Genomic DNA, 19004 nt, shown 5'->3' on the forward strand with positions numbered 1-19004 from the left:
CGAATGTGCTAATTAAGAATGGATGGTAGGGCACTCAAGGTATAGCTCTAGTGGGGGTGGGGAGAGCATAAAATATTTTTAAATCTTTTATGCTCTCCCCACCCCCACTAGAGCTATACCTTGAGTGCCCTACCATCCATTCTTAATTAGCACATTCGTTTAGATAATATCACCAATTTAACACCTATGTGTTCTTTTGTCCTGTTGTTTGTGACATCTTTTGATGATCTGCTTCTATCACTGCTTGTTTGTCCCTACAACCACACCAACCCCCTCCACTTCTCTCTCTCTCTCTCTCTCTCCCCCACCCCCCCACACACCTTAAACCAGTTTATATTTCAACTCTTTCTTGGACTCGAACTCAAGTTCTGTGGAAGGGTCATGAGGACTCGAAACGTCAACTCTTTTCTTCTCCGCCGATGCTGCCAGATCTGCTGAGTTTTTCCAAGTAATTCTGTTTTTGTTTTGGTAAGTGAAGCAATGCTGCTGAGGTTTTATCTGGTCAGACCACATTTAGAATATTGTGAGCAATTTTGGGCCCCGTATCTCAGGAAGGATGTGCTGGTCCTGGAAAGGGTCCAGAGGAGGTTCACGAGAACAATCCCAGGAATGAAAGGCTTAACATACGAGAAATGTTTGAGGACTCTGGGTCTATATTTGATTGAGTTTAGAAGGATGAGGGGGGATCTGATTGATACTTACAGAATACTGAAAGGCCTGGAAAGAGTGGACGTGGGGAAGATGTTTCCATTAGTAGAAGAGACTAGGACCCAAGGGCACAGCTTCAGAGTAAAGGGAAGACCTTTTAGAACAGAGATGAGGAGAAACTTCTTTAGCCAGAGAGTGGTGAATCTATGGAATTCATTGCCACAGAAGGCTGTGGAGGCCAGGTCATTGAGTGTATTTAAGACCGAGATAGATAGGTTCTTGATTGGTAAGGGGATCAAAGGTTACGGGGAGAAGGCGGGAGAATGGGGTTGAGAAACTTATCAGCCATGATTGAATGGCGGAGCAGACTCGATGGGCTGAATGGCCTAATTACTGCTAATATGTCTTATGGTCTTATAAGCATTACCCATCAGATGACAATGTTTTTTTGTATCCTGGGCATGGGTGAGAAGAACGTACTAGAAGAACCTCAGTTGAAAAGACATGTATTCCCTATGCTTTTCTAAATAGTCTTATCAACTTGTCCCTGTCATCTTCAAAGAATTATGTGCATAAACTTTCTGGTCTCTCTGTTCCTGCACTCCCTTAAAAATTGAATAATTGAATGCATATATCCTCATTCTTCCTTCTAAATTATATCACTTCACTTTTCTCTGCATTAACTTTCATCTTCCAATTTCACTATGCCTCCTTCAAAATCTCTCCCCCAAACCCACCATTAAACCTGCTCTGGTCTGCAGCCTTATGCCGCAGCCTTCTGCATCTGACACTGGGGGGCCTGAAGTCTGTTACTATCCTCCTCAGTGCTTATGGACAAATGTATCTAATGTGCTTTCATATGAACAATCTGTTTATCACATAGACTGCTTATTGTTATTGTTAAAGTATGTTTACCAAACGGACCATTGTCACTTCCATCGTCCGTTGAATACTTTGTCTTCCAAAGAATGAAATTTATAATTCGAATTCTGTAATAAATAGAAAGCTTAGGATATTAGTTTTGAATAGTGACTTGGTCAGTATATCATGTTGTTGCAGAAGTAGCTAATGATGGACAATGGAAGTGGGGAAGGAAGTCAGGAAAATTACAGTCACCAAAAAAGTGGTGCTGAGTAAATTGTTGGAGCTGCAGGCTGACAAGAACCCGGGTCCTGGTGGACTTCATCCTAGAATCTTAAAAGAAGAGTCTCGTGAGATAGTTGATACATTGGTTTTAATTTTCCAAAACTCTCTAGATTCGGGGAAGGTCCCATTAGACTGGAAGATAGCAAATATAATTCCATTATTCAATAAGAGAGGGAGACAGAAAGTGGGAAACTATAGGCCAGTTAGTTTAACATCTGTCACAGGGAAACTGTTAGAAGCTATTATTAAAGAAATTATAGCAGGGCACTTGGATAAGCGCAAGGTAATCAGACAGAGTCAACATGGTTTTGTGAAAGGGAAATCGTGTTTAACCAACTTATTGGAGTTCTTTGAAGAAGTAAATGTGCTGTGCATAACGGGAAACAGGTGGGTGTACTATACTTAGATTTCCAGAAGGCATTTGATAAAGTACCACATCTAAGGTTATGGTGGAAAATAAAAGCTCATGGTATAGGGGGTAACATATTGGCATGGACAGAAGATTGCCTAGCTAACAGGAAGCAGAGAGTAGGCATAAATGGGTCTTTTTCAGGTTGGCAACACGTAACAAGTGGTGTGCCACAGGGATCACTGCTGGGACCTGAACTGTTTACATGTTATATAAATGACTTGGATGAAGGGATTGATGGGATGGTTGCCAAATTTGCTGATGACACAAAGGTAGGTAGGAAAGTAAATTGTGAAGAGGACATAAGGATGCTACAAACAGATTAGATAGGTTAAGTGAGTGGACAAATATCCGAGGAAATGTGAAATTGTCCATTTTGGCAGGAAGAATAAAAGGGGAGTATATTATCTAAATGGTGAAAGATTGCAGAGCTCTGAGGTGCAGAGAGATCTGGGTGTCCTAGTGTATGAATCACAAAAGGCTAGTATGCAAATACAGCAAGTAATTAGGAAAGCTAATAGATTTATTGTGAGGGGAATTGAATACAAAAGCAGGGAGGTTATGCGTCAGTTGTACAGGGCACTAGTGAGACCACATTTGGAGTACTGTGTACAGTATTGGTCACCTTATTTTGGGAAGGATGTAAATGCTTTGGAAGCAGTTCAGAGAAGGTTTACCAGACTAATACCTGGAATGGGTGGGTTGTCTTATGATGAAAGGTTGGGCAGACTAGGCTTGTATCCACTGGAGTTTAGAAGAGTAAGAAGCGGCTTGACTGAAACACATAAGATCCTGAGGGGTCTTGACAGGGTGGACATGGGGAAAGAATGTTTCCTCTTGTGGAAAAATCTAGAACTAGGGGTCACTATTTAAAAATAAATTGGTAGTTAAAAAATCACCATTTAAACCAATTTTTTCCACTCAGAAGGTCATGAGCCTTTGAAACTCTCTTCCTGAAAAGGTGGTGGAAGCAGAGCCTTTGAATATTTTTAAGGCAGAGGTGGATAGATTCCTGGTAAGCAAGAGGATGATAGGTTACCAGGGTCATGTGGGATGCAGAAATCAGGGCCAGAATTTTTACCTCGTTGGACGGGTCTGCACCCAACCCGAATGAGCGTAAAATGACGTGCGATGACATCGGGTGAGCGTCCTGACGTCATCGCACACTCGCACAATATTTTGGTCGGCAGGCACGCACAGGAGTCAGCAGCACGCCCACTGACAATTAACAAACCTATTAAGGCCATTTAAATCCCAATTAAATGTAATTTTTCACTGCCTGTCCAAACTTACAGTTGGCGGGCAAGCAAAAAGGCAAAGCTGCCTTTCCTCTTTTTAGGAAACCTCAATCCCGGGCATGATGAGGTTTCTAACAGCAATTAAAAATAAAATTAAAATTTTAACATTTCATTAATAACATATCCCTGCTCAGGTGCCTTAATTGGCCCACCAGCATGAAATCACGCTAGGGCCCTGATAGCAGTTGGAGGTCAGCTTCCCAACCACCCCTGCCTGAGCCCGCCCAATGAGGGCAAAATTCTGCCCCAGGTTACTATAATATGAGGCATGATCTTAATAAATGGCAGAGCAGGCTCAAGGGGCTGAATGGCCTGGTCCTGCTCCTTGTTCGTATTTCTGTATAGAAGATTACAATAGATTAACTGTCACTCATTCTCTACTGAGCTGTTTAATTATTTTATTAATTATTCACTCTCTAGTCACTAAATTATCATGAGTCATTTAATAAATGTCAGCACAGTCGCTGCCCAGTTATATACTTCTTGATGATGACCTTAAGGCTTTGTAGGTTTATAATCCAAAAAAAATGTCCATTGCAGTGTAGATTTCCTGTCAATCAATCATCATACTCAACTGTGTGGATGTGTATATATATTATGGTTGGGTTCCCAATATTCATTCTACATTCTATGCATGAACGAGAAATGGGATCCAGTGATCAACACAACTGCAAATTTCAATGGGGGGAAGGAACTTCCCAATGATGAATGCCTGTGTGGATTGAAAACGGTCATAAAAAGATTCTGATGACTTAATTAAGTTTTAATTCCTTTCATATAGAGTAAGGAAACATTTTGAGACCCTCTACTAAATTCCAAATGCAGTACAGATTGGGTGATAAAAGACAGTGAATTTTAATGGCACAATCTATATTCAACATTACATATATAAGGAAGGGATAGATGCTCTTTGATGATCTGTTCAATGATCAAATAAGTATTAATGAGGGGTAGAGGGAGGTGGTTATTATTGTTAGGTTAGCTCCACAATGTAGTCCAGAGTGCTCTGCTCATTTCCATACTCAAAAGTATCCCAGAATTTAAGGATCAGGCATTTAAATAACCACCATACTTGTATAACATCAGTACCTGGTTGATTTTGAAATTGTGCTAAGTCCAGCATCATTATATCTTCTTTCAGAAACTTTTAGATGTTGTATGTATTTGTCAAAGAGTTCTTTACGGGCTTGAATTCCAAAATACAAATTGTGATCATCTTCTTTTTTCTGGAATGGAAGAAAACTGTGTTTTATTTTTTTAATTGGCTTTTTTATACATCTCAGACATCAGTATTTTAATCAAAGCAGATTAAAATTACATAAGCAGTGAATTCTGCTGTCTGAATCCACATACTCACATCTGCATCTTGGTGTAACTCTCCAGTGAACGTTATCATATACCTTGGTTCATAAACAGAGTGTTAAATTTGGTGCAAGTTGGAATTCAGTCCATGGGGGGTGAGGAGGAAGTGTGGAAAGACTCCACCCCCACTAGAGCTATACCTTGCGTGTCCTGCCATCCATTCTTAATTAGCACATTCGTTTAGATAATATCACTACCTTCAACACCTCTTTGTTCTTCTGTCTGTGACATCTTTTGATTATCTGCTCCTATCACTGCTTGCTTGTCCCTACAACCACACACCCCCCCACTTCTCTCCCCCCAACCCCCCCACCAACCCCCCCCCCCCCCCACCAACCTTAAACCATCTTATATTTCACCCATCTCCTATTATTCACTCAGTTCTGTTGAAGGGTCATGAGGACTCGAAACGTCAACTCTTTTCTTCTCTGCCGATGCTGCCAGACCTGCTGAGTTTTTCTAGGTAATTCTGTTTTTGTTTTGGATTTCCAGCATCCGCAGTTTTTTTGTTTTTTTACTGCTGTGAAAATTACCTTAGATAAAGTTCCAAAGTTCATGCTTTGTTATGAATTATTTAATGCAAAAAGTAAATAATTTTATTTGTTTCTAATAGCGGGCTGGTGAATTATGAAGCACTTTGGGGGATCTGACGAACAAGGAGACCAAAAGGCAGGTGAGAAGTCGGTATCATTGTCAGGTAAACTGGCAAGTACTCAGAGCGGGTATATGGCAGAAAGGCCAAACAATAGTGCAGGACTCAGAATTTTCACCTAGCTTTCTAATGGGCATTGCCTCTGCCACACCTTATGAGGGCTGAAGCTCTCTCAGATTCAGAATTCCCTCAAATATCAGGGCATATTTGAAGGCTGGTACACCTAATGAGAAAAGGGATGCAGCCTCTTCTTTGGCAGAAATGGGGCCCACCTTAGGTGTCCAGACCTGGACTACAGCCTTGATCCCCAAGAAAATATACTGATATTCCTTTTTTTGGATCATGAGGGGCCCTTCTAGAAGATTGTAGATTCTTGTTTGCAAGATGATGACTTACCACCACCTTTTCAAGGGCAATTAGAGATGGGCAATAATTGCTGGCCTTGCCAGCAACACTCACATCCCATGAACGAGTAAAAAAAAGATAGGTGTGATGCCTAGGGTGACCAGATTTTCAAAAGTCAAAACCAGGATATACTGAAAAGCTTTAGAGAGGTAGGGTTCCATGATGATTGACCTGTTGGGTGACCAATGGCAGGAGTCGGTGGTGGGGGGGCAGTTCAAGGTAGGAGGTCAGATGATGACATCTCCCAAAATATGTCCAGAGTTGGAAATACTAAAAGACATCCAATAAGACAGCAGTTAGAAACCACAGACTTCTGTTTCAATGTCATTTCTGCTTAATTTTCTTATCAAAAAACTGACCAAGGCTTTGTTTGTCATGATATCCTATTTCGAGGAAGAGCACGGGAGTTATCCCTGGTGTCTTGACCAACATTTATCCCTCAATCACACCACAAAAACAGATTATCTGATCATTATCATGGTGCTATTTGTGGGTTTTTGCTGTGCCCATATTGACTGCCATGTTTCTTACATAACACCAGTGACTACACTTCAACAAAAGTAGTTCATTGGCTGTAAAGTGCTTTGGGATGTCTGGTGGTCATGAAAAGTGCTGTATCGATGCAAGTCATTCTTTTCTTTCTATAAAGGGATCAGAAGTACTTATGTCTAAGAAAGCAATGTAAAAAACACATTTGTAAATCTTACACTGGCCTCTGGCAGTTTTAAGATCAGCCAATAAGTTCAAATGTTTCCTGTTTTAGTTGAAAAATAAAAATTGCTATTTCATCTGAGTTTCTTGGAATCATCTTCGGAACTCTAGGGTATTTGCTTTTAGGAGAAAACTGCTTGGTACCACTTCCTCATTAAATTATTAGGATCTAAAAGTAAAATCAATTTTATGTTTATATCATGTCATTTTAAGTTAAAGTTAACTTGTTGGAACATTTCATAAACAAGTTGATTTGGTAAAAAGCTGCCGTCAGGATTTGGTTAATATCAAATTTAATAGGTTTATACATAAAATGACATTCAAGTAAATTAGTGGCTAAATCCCAAAGTTAACTGGTTCTCTCCGATAACCAAGAAATTTTTAGGAAAGCTTTGCCTTTTTGGAAAGTATTGTCTCATCATGCCAGAGGCATTCTATCTATCATTTAGTTTATACCTTTATGAGATAGGCTGAGCAACATTGATTATAATCTACATAGTTATGAAGGAAAACCTCAGGTAGATTCTTAAACTCGAGCTCCCTCTATTTGTTATCCCAGTACAGGTTGCACCCTTTGTTAACATAGGGAAGCCAAGTGCCTACCAGTGGAGGAAATTCAACTCCATCTACCTGGATTCGATGAGCACTCAAGTTTGATGTCTGTAATTTGAGATTATACCACAAAGATATTGGGCCAAATGGCTAAAGGTATTTTATGGTCTAACATAGTTGATTTTCTCATGCAGCTGTTATTGTGAGCTTTGGATTCACCAGTCATTTTGTCCTCATGCTACGACAGAATTGGCACAAAATAATCTGTACTAGGGCAGTACCGTAACCAATATCAGGTTTGGAAAGTCAGTATTTCAAGTATCATTTACAACAGATGTTTCTCTGACTGAATGGGAATCAAATATTGGAAACCAGGAATGTATGGCATCTGTGTCTTGGCACCTTGCAACTGTTTGATCGGGTGGGAGGTGTGGGGACCGGCAGGTGGGGAGCTGAGACCTTTCAGCAACAGAGCCTTACTCATTTAGCAGCAGATACAAAATTGCGGAACCATTTAAAACCATGTTTATTTCATGGACATTTATGCATAATGCCACATGCTTATGGGTGATCCGGCCCTTCACGTCCATGTGGTACAACAATGGTCCGGTCACTGAAAACACTTTACCAGGTAACCACTTTGATCCTCCACTGAAATTCTTTACATATACTGCTTCTCCAACAGTAAATCGTCGGTCACGACTATGCAAATCATGCTTCGCTTTTTGGTTCCCTTGACTTTTCTCTACATTCCCCTCCAAATTGGGAAGTATTATGCTCAGTCTTTTCCGAAGACAGTGCCTCATCGGTAATTCTGCAGATGTTGCTCCTGTCATAGTGCAGGGGGTTTTGTAGTGGAATAGAAAACGAGCAAGTTTAGTCTCCAGCGAATCACCTGTTAACTTCTTCATTCCTGCCTTAAAAGTTTGTATCACCCTTTCTGCTAGTCCATTAGATGACAGATAGTACAGAGCAGTCTTCACATGGCTGATACTGTTGAGGCTGATAAATCATTGGAACTCAACACTCGTTAACGCAGTGCCATTATCTGAGATGACAATCTCTGGTAAGCCGTGGATGGCAAAATTCTGACGTAGGTTTTCTATTGTAGCGGCCGATGTTGGTGACTTTACCTCATAAGTGTCTAAACACTTGGAATGAGCATCTATAATCAGTAAAACATGGTTCCAAGGAAAGGACCGACGTTGTCGATGCGTGTAATCGCACCCAGTGTCTACCAGGCCACTCCCATGGGTGTAATGGGGCTGCCGCCAGCAACATTTGCAGCTGATGACATTGCACAGTGTCTTACCACATTTTCAATATCGCCATCCATCCCCGGCCACCATAGATAACTGCGCGCAATGGTCTTCATTTGGGGGATCCCTGGAAGGGCATCGTATAGCTCGGCTAAAAGTGGTTCCCTTCCCTGTGGAGGAACTACTACCCAAGCACCCCACAATAGAATACCATCCTGACTGCTCATCTTGTGTCTGCAGTTGAAGAACAGTTTCACCTCATCAGAGACTGGCTCCTCGGACCAACCATGTAACACTTGGTCTCACACTCAGGTTAGGACTGCACCGTGACTTGTCCATTTCCTTATCCATCTGACACATACTGGCAATGAATCTAAAAATTCATCACTAATACGAATTCCTGTGGAACTGGGACATGTTCATCATTCTCTCGCAAGGGCAGACAACTCAGAGCATCGGCATTTGTGATGTGAATGCCAGGTCTATGTACAAAGGTGTATTCATAAGCTGACAAAATTAGGGTCCATCGTTGTATCCTTGCTGAGGCTATGGGTCGTATAGCTTTTTCCTCGTTAAACAAACCCAACAGTGGTTTGTGGTCCAATACAATCATGAAATGCCACCCGTGAATGTATTAGTGAAATTTAGTTACACCAAAAATAATTGACAGTTTCCTTTTTGATTGGAGAATATCCTCTTTCAGCTGGAGTAAGCATCCTGGATACATAACCTGTTGCCCTCTCTGTGCTGTCATCCATTTTATGGGATAGTACCATTCCCACTTCATTGGGGAACACATCGCATGTGAGCACCAATTCTTTCATCTGGTCATAATGCACTAACAGGTTGGATGAGTGTAAGAGCTATTTCACTTTCATGAAGACATCTTTTTGGGGTGCCTTTCTTAGCAGTAGATGCATAGGGACCAGAACTGGATAAATTAGGTAAAAGTCACCCATAAGAAGTTATCATCCCTAAAATTGATTTAGGTTCAGAGGTATTCTTTGGCGCAGGTGCCTCTCTGATTGCTTTAACCTTCTCTTCAATGGGGTGTAACCCTTGAGAATCTAACCAGTGGCCCAAATAGATGAATTCCTTTGCTTGAAAAGTGCATTTTTCCTTCTTCAGGTGCATTCCTGCTTGTAAGAAGTATTTCAGGACTTCTTCCAGGTTGGCCACGTGTTCCTTTACTGTGAACCCAGTTATCAGCACATCGTCCAGGTAGACTACAACCTGTGGTAGTCCCTGCAGTAAGCTCTCCATTGTTCTCTGAAAGATGGCACAGGCTGAGGAAACACCTCAGGGCAAGTGTGTATATTTGTGAACCCTTTGTGGGTATTAATGGTGACAAATTGCCAAGAGGTGTCAACCAGCTCTAATTGTTGATATATGTGACTCATGTCAAGCTTTGTATATGTTGTCCCTCTTGCAGGCTTGGCATATAGGTCTTCAAATTTTGGGAATGAGTTACCTGTCCAGTTTGGCTGCTCTATTGACTGCCAGTTTATAGTCCCCACAGATTCAGACGGTTTGCTCTAATTTAAGGATAAGGACTATGGGTGCTGCCCATTCTGAGAACTGAACCTCTCTTAGCCAGTTCAGCTCAGCGTCAACCTTCTCTCTCAGAGCATATGGCATCGGTCTAGCTTTCATGAAGCGAGGGGTTGCTTCAGGATCCACATAAATCTTGGCCTGCAGGCCTTGGATTTTTCCCAGCTCATGCTTGAAGACAGTTTCATACTTTTTAAGCAGCTCTAGTAGTACACTTGCTCTCAACTGGAAGATTTCAGACCAGTTTAATTTAATCTCCTTTAACCAATCTTGCCCTAGAAGGCTTGGCACTTCACCTACTACCACCATTGCTGGTAGCTGTGCCAATTGGTTTCTCTAATGAACAGTTGCTCTGGTGATACCTTTTACTTGGATTTCTTGGCCTGTGTACATTTTCAACTTGTCAGATGTTTGTTCCAAATTTAATTGTTGATCACCATTACTTAATAATGTGAAAGTGTGTTCTCCTATTACAGTGGTGGAAGCTCCTGTGTCTACTTCCAGTTTTAATGGCTTGCCATTCACTTGCACTGTAACAAATATTGGCTCTGTCTTCCCAACTTTCTTGCTGAATAACAAATAAATGTCAGAATTTGTTGTTTCAGGCTCTTCTACACTATTGGCTTCATTGGACTTCCTTTGTTGTTTGGAAGCCTGTTTAAATCTCATTATATATCCACTTTTATGACAAAAATAACATTCTACTTTTTAAAATTGCTAATCACTAGAAGACTGATTGTTTCCACGTCAATGAAAGTTATTTTTTGATTTAGTTGCTAAGCTGCTTCCTCTCATTTTTCAGTCAGCAGGGGCTGTTTCCTGCTGCGCGGCAGGGTCCCGATTTTTCGCGCCACTTTCAGTTGACTGTTCCCTCCCAACTTGGAGTATGAATGTAAATTTTCCATGATATCTTCTAACAATAACATTTTCATCCCACTAATTTTATTAGTAATATAAACACATTGCTTGGCATCTACCTGCAAGGTGCAAGATTTTACTCCCACTCTTGAATGCATTATTCAACAAATGCAAATGTGCACTTTACCTCTTATACTCCTTATGTTTATCGAATTAACATATCAAAACTACTATACATCAAAGCACCCAGACTAGCTGGCTTTAATCCAGTTAAGACACACACAGTCAAACACATAGAAACAGACCCCACTACAATTCTATTTTTAAAATAATTTCCAGTAACATTATAGACATTATTATCTCCTCATGATACCCATGATTTTGTTTGCTTGAAAGAAGAACACATATACTGAGACCAATTGTCTGTGACTGGCTCAAATGGATCGATTCTGCCAAACTGTGGCATTTCGGATGAGTATATCTTCTGTTATTTTACACGAACTTAGATACTCACAATTGCTGGGCAAGGTACAGCAGCAGTTCTGATTTAGCCTCATCGCCAATTTGTTATAGAGTTGACCTTCAGACAAATTTTCTTAGTGGAAACATTTGACTTAATTTACAAGACAGCAGCAGCAACTACATGCATGCATCAAACTCCACAACTAAAGAAGAACTCTTGTTGAGGTTCCCCACACTGCTAACACATTGGATCACACAGATCATGTGAACTTACAGCACAGGATTATTCTTAAAGCTACAGTCCAACATTTCCCAAAACTATAATTACCACAGAAAGCATGCAACAATGTTCAAATCCCAAGTTTGGGTCCATGTCACAGGTCAATAGAATATGCCTGCCAGTTCCCCTCAGCGCTGATTGGTGCTAACTCTACCAATGCAGCTTTGGGTTGGTGGACACCGCTGTCATTCTTCTGTCATCACCCAGCTCAGTCCCTGGATTGAACACGAAGAGGGGTCAAAGGGGAGAGGCCTCAACGGAGATGGAAACCTGGACATTTGAGCATTTTGAGCAAAATTGTCAGGACACCAACACGTTTAGTGGAAAAACTGGACAGTCCTGGCCAAACCGGGACATCTGTCATCCTAGTGATGCCCAAATCATGATGGACAAAACACAATTAAGAGGTATGGAATTTCTGGTCCCCTCCCACTGATTTTTCAGGGAATCTGGGCCTGTGTATTATATAGAAATATGTACACATAATATTCTTTGAGAAATTGATCATGGTCAGAAGTTCTTTGAGAACAGAAGTCTTATGGCAAGAGGTATTACTAGGGACACGAGCTCCCTTCCCTGATGATGAGGCTATGCTTTTCCGCTACCTTCTTGCCCATCAGCCTCTTGACTCATTCTCATCCTATTTTCACCCTCAGGCCCCTGGTCCACCGCCAGCGCTGCTCATAATCTGTTGTTAGTGTTTACAAATTTCTGCCTGAAATAACTTAAGGTTAAAGGCTCTCCTGTGGTCTCAGTGCATGCTAAGATTTAAATCCATAGATGGAAAATTGACCCCTAAGTGCATAAGCTAGTGGGCTTATTGACTTATGATGTTTGTAATGATTCAAGGGAGTGCATTTCTGCAGTGGGTGACCATCTTGTTCTGACATTTCTGTGGCTCTTCCACCTAAATTATGACAGATGAGCCAAATATGCCCACAGATTTGAAAATTGTAATTAGGTCTACAGTCCCAGCTTCCTTTGGAGATAAGGGCCTCTGTGTGCAGTAGTTCTTGTTAAAACAAAAGTCTGTGAATTACTACAGTTGCAGGTGAGCAATAAACACATCTGGTGTTCATAAGAACATAAAGAACTCCAGTATCCTGCCTGCTCCCCCTATTTGATTCCCTGAGACACCAAAAATCTGTCTTAGTCAGCCTTAAAAATATTCAATGATGGCATATCCACAATCCTCCTGGAGCAGAGAATGCCAAAGATTTATAACCTTTAAGTGAAGAAATTTCTCCTCTTCTCAGCCCTAAATAATCAGCCCCGATCCGGAAATTATGCCCCCTTGTTCTAGATTCTCCAGCCAGGGGAAACAACATCTCATATTAACATATGAAATAGGAGCAGAAGTAGGCCATTCGACCCCCTTGAGCCTGCTCCGCCATTCATTAAGATCATGGCTGATCTGTTTATGTTTCGAATTCCACAATCCCATCTACCCCAATAATCTTATCTACCTCCGCCTTAGAAATATTCAATGACCCCACCTCCACCTTCTGAGGCAAAGAATTCCAAAGTCACACAATCCTCTCAGAGAAAAAAATTCTCCTCATCTCTGCCCTTAAAGGGCAACACCTAATTTTAAAACAGTGCCCCCTAGTTCTGGACTCACTCACAAGAGGAACATCCTTTCCACAACCACTCTGTCAATTCCATTCAGAATTTTTAATACTTCAATCAAGTCACTCCTCACTCTTTTAAACTGCAGTGTAAACAAGCCCAGTCTGTCTAACCTTTCCTCCTAAGACAACCCGCTCATTCCAGGTATCAGTCTAGTAAGCCTTCTCTGAACCACCTCCAATGCATTTACATCCTTCATTAAATAAGGAAACCAAAACTGCACACAGTACTCGAGATGTGGTCGCACCAATGCCCTGTATAATTGAGGCATAACATCCTTACTTTTATGTTCCATTCCTCTTGTAATAAAAGACAGCCTTCCATTAGCCTTCTCAATTACTTGCTGTACCTGCATACTAACTTTTTGTGACTCATGCACTAGAACACCTAGGTCCCTCCACACCTCAGAATTATGCAGTCATTCTCTGTTTAAGTGATACTCTGCTTTTTTATTCTTCCTGCCAAAGTGAACTATTTCACATTTTTCCACGTTATACTCCATCTGACATATTTTTGCCCACTCACTCAGCCTATCCATCTGTAACTTTCTTATGTCCTCTTCACAACATACTTTCCTACCTAGCTTTGTCATCTGCAAATTTAGCAACCATGCCTTCACTCCCCTTGCCTAAGTCATTGGTATAAATTGTAAAAAGTTGAGACCCCAGCACAGACCCCCACGGGACTCCACTTATCATGGCTGCAAATCAGGAAAAGACCCATTATGCATACCTCTCTGTTTTCTGCCAGCCAGCCAATCTTCTATCCATGCTAATACACCATAAGTTTTTATTTTCCACAATAGCCTTTGACGTGGCATCTTATCAAATCCCTTTTGGAAATTGAAGTGCAGCATGTCTACAGGCTGCCCTTTACCCACAGTGCATGTTACTCCTTCAAAGAACTCTAATAGATTGGGTAAACATGATTTCCCTTTCATAAACCATGCTGACTCTTCCCGATTACCTTGAGTTTCCTCAAGTGCGCAGCTATAACCTCCTTAATGAATGACTCTAACCCCTTCCCTATGACAGACGTCAAACTAACTGGTCTATAGTTTCCTGTTTTCTGCCTCCCTCCCTCCCTTCTTGAATATAGGTGTTATATTTGCTACTTTCCAGTCTGATGGAACCTTTCCAGAATCTAGCAAATTTTGGAAAATTAACACCAATGCATCTACTACTTCATTAGCCACCTCTTTTAAGACCCTGGGATGAAGTCCATCAGGACCCAGAGATTTGTCAGCCTGCAGCTCCATCATTTTGCTCAGTACTGCTTCCCCTCTCCCTTCCACCTCTTGATTCACAGCTATTACTGGAATGTTTTTTGTATCCTCTATAGTGAAGACAGAAGAAAAATATTTGTTTATTTCATCCGCCATTTCCTTATTATCTACTACTAATTCCCCTCTGTTAATTTCTAGAGGACCAACTCACTTTACTTACTTTCTTCCTTTTTAAATATCTGTAGAAACTCTTTCTATCCATTTTTACATTTCTAGCTAGTTTCCTCTCATACTCTAATTTCTTTCTCCTGATTAACCTTTTAGTCATTCTTTGCTGTTCTTTATATTCTTGAGTATTTCTGAAAAAAGAGACATGTCTAAGCTTTTCATCTTGCACTCATCAGGACATTCGCAAGAATATCAATTAAGGGGAAAAACAACAATTTATACTGTGTGGAGAGAGTGCTAATTGGTTGGCAAATGGTGTTGCCATGTGGAATGCACCACTGATGATGATTGACAGTTAACTGCCAAGCATTGTTTGAAATTTAAACCAGGCAGCTTGACCCTGATTGGTCAAGGCATTGCCTTGAGGAATGAGTCAGTGAAAGGTTGTCACTTATTTTATTTAGCTGAAACAGACGCAGTGTATGTACATGTTCTTTCTGTCTCCAAAGAACAGGGCCCTGTGTATTAATATATATATCTTCCAGTACACACAAAGGTGCCACATTGCGAGCCCGACTGACAGTTTAAATTGGCTGTCAGCATAATTCTTAGCATGTTGAGGATTGTTTAGCAAATGTTAGAATCACATCTAATGATGGACACTGTGTTTTGAGTTTTGCAAGCATGGGCTAGTTGGTCTGTACCCTGCCCATTGTGAACAGCAGCTGGAATGTGCTGTTTGATACAATCCGCCTGTCTTTGGAATGTATGGCCTACATACTTGCACTGAAATTCATATACCACATTGCTCATTTGTATGATAGAATGTCTTTTTGGCTTGATGGCAGCATCCTGTTAGTGGCAAATACCACTCGTGTTGCTACTGCATAGTAGCAGAGTGAAAAAGCGAAGTAGACTGGTCACTTTTCAGGACCACAAGTGACAGCCTTAGGTCCGTTCATGAGTTTGCTAGATATAGAGGGCAAAATGATCTGATCAGGGTAGCCATTATCCTGCTGGATCCCTTTGATGCACCCTATTTCAGCATCAAGCTTACATGGTGAGCAAATGGCTTGGGCCCTATTTACAATGTTGCCGATAAGACCAATCTTAGAGCATGTGGAACTGGAAGAATCCCAATGCGTATACTGACAGGTTAAAGAAGGCTTGTGGTAGACTGGTAGAGAACCCCCTGGCAGATTTCTCAACTGTAGGTCAAGAAAGGGGAGTACATTTGACTGCTCCGTTTCACAGGTGAAATTTTATCGCAATATTCTGACCAATCATCTGAACTGCCACTCATCTTCATGCAGTTCTATGCTTTTTCCTTAAGTTTGATGCTTTCCGTAACTTAGTTAACCACGGATGTTCCCCTTACAGTTTTTCTTTATAATAGGAATGTACTTATTCTGAATACTCTGAAATATCCCCTTAAATGTCTGCCACTTCTCTATTGATCTATTCTCTAGCCTAGTAACCTAGTTCACTTCAGCTAGCTCAGCTTCCATGCCCACATGGTTGTTCTTATTTAAGTTTAAAATACTATTCTTAGACCCACTCTTCTCCCTTTCAAACTGGATGTAAAATTCAATCTTATTGTGGTCATTGTTACCTAGAGGTGCCTTCACTCTGAGGTCATTCATTAATCTTGTCACATTACACAATAACAAGTTTAATATAACCTGCTCTCTGGTTGGTTCCAGAACATGCTGCTCTAAGAAATGATCTCAAAGCATTCTATGAACTCCTCATCCAGGCCACTACTGCCAATCTGATTTTTCCAGTGTATATGCAGATTAAAATCACCCATGATTATTGCCATCCCTTTATCACAAACACCCAATATTTCTTCTTGTACGCTTTGTTCTACATTGTGGTTACTGTAAGGGGGCCAGTAGATCACTCTCTCCAGTGACTTCTTTCCCCTACTATTCCTCATCTCTACCCAAACCAATTCTACATCCTGATCTCCTGAACCCAGGTCATCTCTAACTATTGCACCAATGCCACCCTTGATCAACAATTCTACCCCTCCACCTTTCCCCAGTACTGGTTCCAGAGCCCCGTGAACCGGAACCCACTTCTCCCACACCAGACTCTGAGCCACGCATTCATCTCTACAATCTTATTTGCCCTATGCCAATTTGCACATGGCTCAGGTAATAATTCAGAAATTATTACCTTTGAGATTCTGTTCCTTAATTTGGTACCTAGCTTCTGATGCTGACTATGCAGAACCTCCCTCCTTGTCCTGTCTATGCTGTTACCTACATACCCCTCTCACTGCAAGCTCCTCTTCAGCCCTGAGCAGATGTCCCAAACCCTGGCACCAAGCAGGCAACACTGGACTCTTGGTCTGTGCTGCAGAGAACAGTGTCAATCCCCCTCACTATACTGTCCATACTATCACGTGAACCTAACTCGCTACTCACTTGGCCTCTGTCTCACTTCAGTGTAATCACCTGTCTCCTCCCGCACCCCATACTGACCAAAATTGTACACAGTATTCCAGGTAAAGTCTCACCAAAGTCGAGTACAATTGTAGCAAGACTTCTTTACTCCTGTTCTCCATCTCCTTGCAATATGGGCTAACATGCCATTTGCTTTCCTAATTGATCTCAATATATACCCTGTCAAGCCCCTTCATAATCTTGAATGTTTCAGTGAAATCAGCTTTCATTCTTCTAAATTCCAGAGAATACAGATCCAATTTATTCAGCCTTTCATTATAGTACAACCCTGTCATCCCAAGGACAAATTTAGTGAACCTTCGCTGTACTGCCTCCAATACAAGTATATTCTTCCTTAAACATAGAGATCAAAATTGCACACAGTATTCCAGGTATAGTCTCACCAATGCCCAGTACAATTGTAGCATGACTTCTTTATTCCTGTGCTTCAATCTCCTTACAATAAAGGCCAACATGCCATTTGCTTTCCTATTGCTGTACCTGCATGCTAACTTTTTGTGTTCCTGGTACGAGTACATCCAAGTCTCTCTGAACATCAACATTAACAAGTTTCACACCTTTTAAAAAGTATTCTTTTTTTTAGACTGACTACTGTCATGAAGCTATTAATCGTATAACATTATTGGAATTTTTTTTTAAATAGAAGGTTAGTCTGTGGGTGTGTCTAAATTGGATTAAAGCCAGCTAGTCTGGGTGTTTTGATGTATACTAGTTTTGCAATGTCAGAGAGGTAGAGTGTATTTCATTTTGTTGAATAGAGTATTCAAGAAGGGGAGTGCAATCTGGCCTTTAGTTAGCAGAGACCAAGCAATGTGTATATTACTTATAAAATTGGTACCATGAAAGGGATTTTATTCTTAGAAGAGTTGGAGTTCAAAGGGGCTGGTGATTTACATTCAATGAGATGTGCTGGGTATAACCGATAGCAGTTGTGTGTGTGCAGGACAGAGGCACGTAACATCAAAGCCTGTAAGCCTACCACTGTGTCTGCGAAGGAACCAAAGTGAAAGGAACCTCATTTTGAATTTGTAAGGTGAAAATGCTTTGCTTGGTGTCTGCTTAAAGTCTATGAGGAGAGGTTTCTCTTCCCACACACCAACGTGTAAAATGACGTGTGGTGACATCAGGCGTGTGTCCCAACGTCACAGCGCATCATTCCAATCTTCCGTTCGGCGGACGTGCACCGGAGTCGGCTGCGTCCACCGAACTGTCAAATGCCTGTTAAGGCCATTAATAAACTAATTAAACAAATTGACAGGGCTGCCCATCCAACCTTAAGGTTGACGGGCAGGCGAAGAGCCCAAGCAGCCTTCGCATTTTTCATGAAACCTCATCCACGGGTGGGATGAAGTTTCATAAAGGGTTTATTAAATTAATAATTATTTTTCAAACATTTCAAAAACATGTCCCAGCTCATGTGACGCTGTTACATGAGGGGACACGTGTAAATGATTTTTTACCTTCTTTATTAAAAATTCTCATTATGAAATTAATCTCCGGAGCAGCTCCATGCCTCAGGGAGATTTTTGCGCTCTTTCGCGCACATGCACAACAGAGCGCAGGCCCCGACTCTCCCTCCTCCTCCCGCACAGGTAGCACTACCAGGCACGTGTCACGCTGGGCGAGCCTTTATTGACCCATCCATGTAAAATGGCGGCGCGCAGCTAATTGCGGGCAGTGATCAGCTCTATGCCCGCCCACGCCCTCTCCCAAACGGCCTGCCCGACAGAGAGAAAATTCTCCCTTATGGGTTGCTGTTGCCTTAATGAGATTAGTTTGGGAATTTGTTAAGTTATGATAGTAGTAGTTTGTAGCCATGTGTATATATTTAACTTGTGTAAATTAATAAATGTCTCATGTATTTTGATATATACCTCTTGAGAACTGGTGGTCTAATTCCTGAATATAAAGTTCTATA

The 19004-nt window shown here is 41.2% G+C and overlaps 1 protein-coding gene across 3 annotated transcripts in view; it reads right to left on the reverse strand.

Annotated features, from left to right (window-relative positions):
• The window catches only part of LOC121282931 (anoctamin-9-like), a 165997-nt gene that overhangs the window by 105735 nt on the left and 41258 nt on the right, over positions 1 to 19004 (reverse strand). For 2 of the 3 annotated variants that reach the window (XM_041196751.1, XM_041196754.1), the window contains 2 exons: positions 4591 to 4727; positions 1564 to 1637 (listed from right to left, as the gene is read on the reverse strand). In XM_041196751.1, coding sequence (XP_041052685.1) covers positions 1564 to 1637; positions 4591 to 4727 — 211 coding nt within the window. The remainder of the gene's footprint in view (positions 1 to 1563; positions 1638 to 4590; positions 4728 to 19004) is intronic. The other variant, XM_041196753.1, reaches the window with a different exon arrangement.

This window comes from Carcharodon carcharias, chromosome 10 (genome assembly GCF_017639515.1).
Source record: "Carcharodon carcharias isolate sCarCar2 chromosome 10, sCarCar2.pri, whole genome shotgun sequence".
NCBI lineage: Eukaryota > Metazoa > Chordata > Chondrichthyes > Lamniformes > Lamnidae > Carcharodon > Carcharodon carcharias.